Here is a 9,152-nt window from a genome sequence, read left to right on the forward strand (position 1 = left end):
AAACATAATTTATTTCTTAGGCAATTTTCATTTTAAATACATCTTAAAATGATTCCTGGTTATGTTAGGCCAGCAGAGAAGGCCTTGCTGGCCCTAACGACCCACCACTGTTTAAAGTAGTATTTTAGTTTTAATGGCTAAGCTTTTATTGTTTTAAATATTGTAGAACTTTAAGATGTATTTAAAATGAAAATAGCCTAAGAAATAAATTATGTTTTTTATTATCTATGATGCGGAAATGCATACACGGAACCCACAAACTCAATATTCACACAGTTTAACTTATTTGAATTTCATAAACTGGTGGAGTATGATATTTTAAAGAATATTTATAAAGCACATATACAAATTCTACCAAACATTTAAAACGAATTTGTAAAAAGAGAATAATTATAATCTAAAAGGAACTTAGTATTTATAAAATCTAGTTTTAGAACATTCTTATAAAAGGTGTTAGTTAATGGAGCAAACTTGACGATGGACAAAACAATTAAAAAGTGAAAATCAGAATGATGAAAATATATGATGTTTCATTTATTTTGTTGTGATGTAGACCTAAAGTCTGTTGCGTGAATAGGGGCAGATGTTGTACATTAACTTCTTTCTGCTCTATTTCATAATTTACTTTAATCTTAGGTTGATTGTATTTTCATTTGTTTGAAATATAACGGAAATGGAAATTATTATTCTGGCGGGGGTTGTGGCCTAATACTTTGTTCAGTGTGCCATGAATGCAGCGTAAAAAAGCACATCTCCGAGTTTAGAACAATCACGCTGTTTAAGAGAGCATAGTTCATAGTACACAAATATCAGACAGCAATGTGTTTATAGAAGTTTAGATTTGGGTACTGTATTTTTTTTCCGACTGTGGGGTGTACCGGAATTTAGAGCACACTGCCGATGATTCCGGTCTATTTTCATACAAAAAGCACACCGTATTATAAGGCGCGTTAAAAGGGTTATTCTATGATTATTTTTTTTTCCCTTGCATTTTAAATATTTCCTTGTGGTCTACATAACATGTAAATGTGGTTCTTTGGTCAAAATGTTGCATAGATGATGTTTTACACACCATCTTCAAGTTGCTTTGTGACCGTCTCTTCAGGATGTGCCGTTTTATGGGCGCTCTTATTTACGTGCCTCAACTTTGACAGCGCCTTCTCCCCGTCATCTTTGTTGAACCGGTAGTTTCTAGCGCTTCCATAGCTATTCTACTGACATATATTAGTTAGAACTGTACGCTACTTTGTGTTAGAAATGGAAGCCGTAATGCTCCGTCTTCCATCAAGCGGTGCAGCTTGGTAGCTTACGAAAGTCGTACTAAAACATTTTGACAGATTTTGGTATGGTATTCTTTATTGTCATTGTACAAATACAACCAATCTTTGTTTTGAGCACCGTGTGTAATGTTTCATATTCTCAATGGAACATTTAAAGTTTTGGTGTTGCTTGCTTATGGATACTTCCTAGCGTCATTTATTGAACAGGCGTCAACCTGCAGTCCACTTGTATCTCTTATGGGTGACTGCCATGTACTGGTCACGCTTATCATTACACCATGTACCAAATGACATTGCTTTGAGATCAGTAAGCGTGACCAGAATGAATACATACATTAGGTGCACCAAGTTATAAGGCCCACTGTCCATTTTGGAAAAAATTCAAGTATTTTAAGTGCGCCTATCGTCTGAAAAATACACTGTCGTTTGGTAATGTCTTGTTTTCATGTTAGCATTCAAGCTAGCCAGGAGGCACCAGTAGGTATGTGAGTTTATCATGGTTTTTCCCATCATTTTAATTGACTAACTAATCGTCGGGGGTTTTATCATTAATACTGTTTATGGTTAACATCTACAAAACACATATGAAGCCAGAACACTGCCAATAAGTTTGGTATTAAAATACATTTCTGCATTGTAGATCAAGATGTACACAAATATTGATGCTCAGAAACCTTATATTAAAAACAAAAATACAGTTATTAAAAAATTCTATGTTTAATCTGAATTTTGTTTTGATTATATGATGTTTGAAACAGTCCTCACATTTCTCTTGTTTTCCAGTGACAGTGCTTTTATTTTTTTACCCTGTTTTTTTCCTGTTGTCTGTTTGTTACTTTCCTTGTAGCTTGACATGGACTATGTAGGAATAACATTGGCCCGCTGATGTCGTGTCTTCCCCAGATGGCTCATCGGCTGCTAGTACGCAGGATTTGGACGCTCTCCTCCAAAGAGATCCGCTGCCTCCCAGCATCCATCGCCGCCTCCAAATCCTTCTCCTCCTCCTTGCAGCCTTTCACAGCCCGGGTCTCCCTCCTCTCCCCCTCGCACACCTGTCCTCACCCCTTCCGCCGTCTGGTCTCTTTCAATGTGCAGGACAACGAGGATTTCACAGAGCGAGTCATCAACAGTCAACTTCCTGTGCTGATTGACTTCCATGCACAGTGAGTACAGTATGGAGTTATGTGTTCTAACACAAGAATACTTCACAAAACACTACGCTGTGTGACAAGATCATTCCATACATTTCACAATGATGTTTTGGTGAATTTACTGAGGAATTTGTGAAACTAAAACAATGCAAAAAGAATGTCATTGTAGGTTAGTAATACTAACACGGACACTCGTAAATCAATCATCAATCAATCAATCTTTATTTATATAGCCCTAAATCACAAGTGTCTCAAAGGGCTGCACAAGCCACAACGACATCCTCGGTACAAAGCCCACATAAGGGCAAGGAAAAACTCACCCCAGTGGGACGTCGATGTGAATGACTATGAGAAACCTTGGAGAGGACCGCATATGTGGGTAACCCCCCCCCTCTAGGGGAGACCGAAAGCAATGGATGTCGAGTGGGTCTGACATAATATTGTGAGAGTCCAGTCCATAGTGGATCCAACATAATAGTAAGAGTCCAGTCCATAGTGGGGCCAGCAGGACACCATCCCGAGCGGAGACGGGTCAGCAGCGCAGAGATGTTCCCAGCCGATGCACAGGCGAGCGGTCCACCCCGGGTCCCGACTCTGGACAGCCAGCACTTCATCCATGGCCACCGGACCTTGACTGTCATATTTCGGGAATGTAAACAATGAAACACCGGCCGTGTTTGTGTTGCTAAAGTCGGCTGCAATACACCGCTTCCCTCCTACAGCTTTCTTCTTTGCTGTCTCCATTGTTCATTGAACAAATTGCAAAAGATTCACCAACACAGAAGTCCAGAATACTGTGGAATTTTGCGATGAAACAGACAACTTAATAGCTGGCCATCATGCTGTCTCAAAATGTCCTCCACAATCCGCGACGTCACGCGCTGACGTCATCATACCGAGACGTTTTCAGCAGGATATGTCGCGCGAAATTTTAAATTGCACTTTAGTAAACTAACCCGGCCGTATTGGCATGTGTTGCAATGTTAAGATTTCATCATTGATATGTAAACTATCAGACTGCATGGTCGGTAGTAGTGGGTTTCAGTAGGCCTTTAAGGCCGTCTACAAAGAAAAATAAAAAAATTAGCCGCATGGTTTTTGTAAGCCGACAATGTAGGACAAAAAGTAGCGGCTTATAGTCCGGAATTAAAATAATGCGCAGGCCTATTGACTGATATACGACCAATCATTACTTGAAGTATCATCATTTTGTTGAATAATTATTGCGTTCGACAGAAGCCTAGCAAGTGTTTTTGAAATGTAAACAAGAAAATAAGTTAGTGTTCAAATAATGTAATCTCCATTTGTTAAAAAAATGTTTAGACTTTTACGATGAAATAACTTGTCAGCATAGTTAGCCTTATGCACATTATATTTTGTTAAAGAGTGAAGTGAATTCTGCTGATTGATTAATATTGTCATCAAACAATTTAGCCAAAATTAATCACGTGAGGAGTTGAAATAGAAGTTCCTAACATTCAGAGAGAGAGAGCTTCGGAAAAATATTTATTGATCGTCAATTTCAACAGAGTTCTGTGGCATTGGGTTGTCTATGGCCGGTGGGTGTGTGGCTTTCCTTTTTAATTTGCAGTCTTGCCAAAAAATGAAAAATAAAAAAAATCTAGGTTTGTTAAAATCCTGTTCCGGCTTTTAGTTGCACTGCAGGAGCAGCTTCTCGTTGAGAAGAGCAATACATAGTCTCCAAAAGTGTCCAATAAAACCAGAAAATGTTGCTAGAATTGTCTTCCTTTTTTTGTAAAAAGACAATTCATAAAACAATACAGATTCTTCCTGCTACATCTGCTTATTCTCTGACAGACCAGGTGCTTATAAGAAGCAGAGTTTAGACGTACGGAGTTGTAACGACAAGCTGCTTTCGCAGACAGTCCGGTTATAATGTGTTAATTTTGTACTTGCAGCGGGACGCCACAAATACATGTATTTAAATGCATTATTCTGTTCCTTGTGTCCTCAGGTGGTGCGGTCCTTGTAAGATCCTTGGGCCGAGGTTGGAGAAGGCTGTTGCAAAACAAAAAGGCCGCGTTGCCATGGCAAAAGTAGACATTGACGATCACACAGACCTGGCTATTGAATATGGGGTGAGTTTCACTTTCTATTTAACTCCCAATAGTGGGGACAAAAAGTTCTGACGCTGATCCAGCTCAGCCCCAAAATCTCATCAGTTGTTCTATTTCTGACATTTCCTGAAAGTGAGATGAAATCTATTAAAGTTATCTATGGTAAAATAAAAGACAGAGTGAACCCTCTTGTCAGTTATCCACTCTGTCTCTGTGTGTGTAGGCGAGGCGGCTAGCATACACACACACACACTATAACGTTTTGACTTATTTTTGGTGAAAACTAACACAGACAAGCCAACGGCAACAAATAGGTAACCTCCTGGTGGCGCTATCTACGGACGACTAAAATATTTCTCACATGTGCAATATATTTTTCTTGAATAACAATATGAAAAGTTGTCCTGGTGCGGTGTACTTTTATAATTTGTAGCACCAATCAGGGTTGTCCCCATTCCAATATTTCAAATGTATTTCAATACTTTTCAAATTAAGGCACCACAAAAATGTTTTATTGTCTTTATTTTAACAAAAATGTTATGATACATTAAACATATGTTTCTAATTGCAATTTAGTCTTTAAATAAAATGTTGAACATACTAGAAAACTTGTCTTTTAGCAATAAGTACACAAACAAAGACTCCTAATTAGTCTGCTGACACATGCAGTAACATTGTCATTTATAATTTTATTATTTTGTCAATTATTAATCTACTTGTTTGTTTACTGTTATTATTTGCTTATTTTTTGTTTTAACATGTTCTAGTTTCTACACTTCTGTTCATATGTAATAATCACTTATTCTTCGGATGTTTGATACTTTATATTAGTTTTGGGTATCAATCCGATACCAAGTCAGGGTCAACAGGTCACTTATTACCGTAGTCTTCCTGTCTCCAGAAAATTTCCTGAGTTAAATTTTTTTTTAAATTACTAAATATTTTGTGATAATAAAAATCAATGTAATCATTGTAGAACCGACTATATACGGCTCTTGTACTTGGTATCATTACAGTCTATATTTATATAGATCCACCCATTTGTTTACATTTAGAAGTGCAACCTAGCAGTTAGCGGTGATCTATTGTATCCTCGTACAGTGTGTAGTGAAGCATGTTTAGATATTCCTGGTCTTGCAGTGATAATGTTACTTGTAAGAAACTTAGTGTTCATTTTGTTATTATCGTCAACGACCTGTTTTCTCCTGACGAAATTAGGACGATAACGAATGAAAACAAAAGCACATTGACTTAAACAATGACAGAATTGACAATTGAGTCAACGAATAAAAACGAGACAAAAAGATTGACATAGATGAAATCCAATTATGTTTAATTTTGTCTGTAGGTGGGTGGAAGAAAATAGCCAATCACAGTTGGGGCGGGTGGAAAAGCACAAAGGCTATCCAATCAGAACTCACGTTTTTAAAATGGACACTGTTTAGATTTTTCATTTGGAAAACAAGACGCCAATACAAAATGTCGTCTACACTGGGTAAAAAGAGAAGACGTATAGACGCACTTCAACAAAACAACTTGTAAACCTCCATTTTGTCCTGTAAAAATACAAGCAACTTGAAGCGCCATCTGCAGACTAACCATCTACACAACAGTAAGTAGGCCCAAGCTAATATTTGGAAACAACTCCTACTGTACTGAATGACTGTTAAAATGGTAGAGCAGGAGCATGTCCCAAAAATACTACTTTTGTAGTACACCATGATGCTGCCATTTCATCCACAAATATAAGAAGCACTTTAATGATGTCCTCGCCACACTGTTGAGATATTAACTGCACTACTTGACAACCCAAAAAGAGCATTTTTGTCATTTTTCAAGCTAACACAAAAAAGATAGCCGTGTGACACATTGGTTTTACAACAGTGCTTGCTGTATGCACACTCAGTGTACTTATACACGATGTAGAATACAACTAGTGTATTTCTACATAAACATGCAGACATATTTTCATGTTCTTTTTCTTATAACAAACTATAGATCAGTGACATGTTGTCATAATTGTCTAAATAAATGGTAGACAAATGTACATATGACATTTTACTGATGGAACAGAAAATAGATCAATCATATTTGTAATTTGATGTTCAATAACATTGTAACTAAGTTGTGCTCTCCAAATTGTCAACAATTCATGTGTACAACATTGGGTATGTTAACACTGAATTATAGCAGTTATGGAAACATTCTTAATATTAAGGTTTGAACGTCAAATACATGTTCATGTGCCATTGCATCATTTGCTGTTAAATAAATACAATTATTTTAATAAAAGTGTTATTTAATTTTTCACGCCGTTCAGAGTAAGTGCATACGTTGCTCAACCCAGCTCCTTTGCTTCATAAAACGATCTGCTTGACAATTTTCACAATAGCCTCTCTTGAATGCACGTACGGAAATGAAGTATATATTAAAAAAAAAAGATGAGGCTTTAATTAATCTCTTGGTCTGAATAGATTCTGAAATAATGTGATGGACCATATTCAGATTTTTTGAAATGCATCTTTTATGTGCAGAGTTGATTAAGATTGAGTAATTTTAATAACCATAATAAAAGTGCTATCAAGACAAATTCAAAGATGTGTTCTACTCTTTATTTTAGTCGACAAAATTTACTGTAATTTCAGTCGAATACTAAATTAATTTAGATGACTAAAACTAAAATGCTTTTTCGTCCAGACTATGACTAAAACTAAATTAAAAACTGCTGCCAAAATTAACACTAAGAACATACTTTATTTGTCGCCATGGAGGCCAGGATTAGTGATTTAAAAGTACCTAAAACACTGCGACGGGACGTTAGCCGCCAGCTAGTTATGTTTTAGGCACTGCTTGCAGAGTGACACTTAAGTGTTTAAAGCTTTACCTTTTATCATTCCATTCCCACTCTTCTGCTTGTAAGTGCTGTGTGTGTGTTGACTGTCATGCAATTGGGCTCATATTAGCAGCAATGTCACCAAGGCCATATCCATGAAGACAAGAAGTATTTTTCAAAGGCTTTTCCTTATTCATTAGCACCTTGAAACTTAACCTCCTTGTTTGTTGGTGAGCCAAGGCTTTTATTAACTCCCTTCATGCCTTCAGGTGTCTGCTGTTCCAACAGTCATCGCCATGAGAGGAGGCGATGTGGTCGACCAATTTGTGGGGATCAAAAACGATGATGAACTGGAGTCTTTTGTCAGCAAGATCATTGGACAATAATTCAGGGTTGGGATGTCAGTGTTTCGGTGGTGCAGGCGACACATTTTGAGTCTGTCAGCGGCCAAGCTGTGACCTTGCTCACACTCGTCCTTAGACTCACTGCTTTGACTGTAGCGTCTCATTTTGTCTGTCTTAGTTTAGAAAATATGTGTGCCTCTTTCAAAGCTGGGCACTTCTGTTAAGCACTTGTCTTCTTGACCCAACTGCAGAAGTGGAAATACCAGCACAGTACTCTTCTTATTGTGCATTGTGAGGCTCTGTAGTTTTAACGGTGAAGGGTTTATTTATGGATCTAAACCTCACTGAAGGCGGTTGTGACTGTCAACTGTAGTTTTGGTTTTCATCCACACGATGGCGGTGTTTGTCTAACATGACCAATCCACACAGACTGGTTTTCTGCCAATATGCCTAATAATGTTAGGCCTGTCAAGCTTCAAAGTCAGGAATTGCAAATAATTGGATTTCCTTATATCACTGTAAAAAAAATGTTCTGGAATCATGGCCACGTGACGCAATAAAGAAATCAAAATGTGATTGTTCGTTCCATTTTTTCCCTTCATGTTGACAATACAACGTTGCCATCTAGCGGCCAATGCAATGAACTACGTCACGCAGTCAACACTCACTTGTTGCCAGGACAAATCACGTTCGTCTTTAAAACGAAACTTCCCAAACATTTTCTATAACTGTGCATGAATAACAAGTTTTATGTAAGTAATACTGTAATGGCATATCCATGACGTCATGTAATGCTGGATTGAACTCCTTTTGACCGCAACAGCTGTTTTCTGCAAACAAACTGTACATTCACGTCATCTTTCAAACGAACAACGATTTGTTCATGAATATAAATATTTAAAAAAGTGGTCGTATAAAAATATGTTCCCGAGTTGTAAGATAACGTTCTCTTTTTGCCTTTCTGCAGAACTTTTTGATTCCGCTGACAGGTTCCGGTTTGATGACATCACTTCTGGTATGTGAACGACTTGCTGTTTTGCCATCGATTTAAAGGAATTTTGCATATAAATGATAAGTCACGTTGCGAAACAATATTCCAGTCCATCAATAAGATAAAACGCTAATTGCCGTAATTTTTTGAAATGTGATATTTCAACCCAAGTGGAAACATGTCAAGGGGCTGTTTGTAACTTGTTCAAAGTTCAATTTTACGAAACCACAATACAACAAGAATACCGGTTAGCTTATGTTACCAACAGAACGGAAACATATTTTAAGTCACAATATTTTTTACACTTACACATTTTCTCAATAATTAAAAATGACCTGTGTGTCTCGTACACGCATACACAAAACCAGTCATTACAGTCGTACTTCATATATCATAAACACATTTCCAAATAAATATTTTCATAGTTGAAGCACAGAAATAGGACCTACTAAATACATTCTTGTACATGAATAAA

At 37.2% G+C, this 9,152-nt stretch overlaps 1 protein-coding gene across 1 annotated transcript; it reads left to right on the forward strand.

The window, feature by feature from the left end:
• The first annotated feature begins 2,183 nt into the window (after positions 1–2,183).
• txn2 (thioredoxin 2) lies at positions 2,184–8,262 on the forward strand. The gene is made up of 3 exons (XM_061973319.1): positions 2,184–2,443; positions 4,407–4,530; positions 7,612–8,262. Exons 1-3 carry the CDS (start codon positions 2,184–2,186, stop codon positions 7,726–7,728), a joined length of 501 nt encoding a protein of 166 aa, XP_061829303.1. The 3' UTR covers positions 7,729–8,262.
• The last annotated feature ends 890 nt before the right edge of the window (positions 8,263–9,152 follow it).

The sequence above is a fragment of the Nerophis lumbriciformis genome, linkage group LG22, assembly GCF_033978685.3.
Source record: "Nerophis lumbriciformis linkage group LG22, RoL_Nlum_v2.1, whole genome shotgun sequence".
Lineage (NCBI taxonomy): Eukaryota > Metazoa > Chordata > Actinopteri > Syngnathiformes > Syngnathidae > Nerophis > Nerophis lumbriciformis.

Coding starts and splice junctions, on each gene's coding strand:
- txn2 (XM_061973319.1), top strand. CDS start 2,184: ATGGCTCATCGGCTGCTAGTACGCAGGATTTGGACGCTCTCCTCCAAA. Junction 2,444..4,406: donor CTGATTGACTTCCATGCACA/GTGAGTACAGTA, acceptor TTGTGTCCTCAG/GTGGTGCGGTCCTTGTAAGA. Junction 4,531..7,611: donor ACCTGGCTATTGAATATGGG/GTGAGTTTCACT, acceptor TCATGCCTTCAG/GTGTCTGCTGTTCCAACAGT.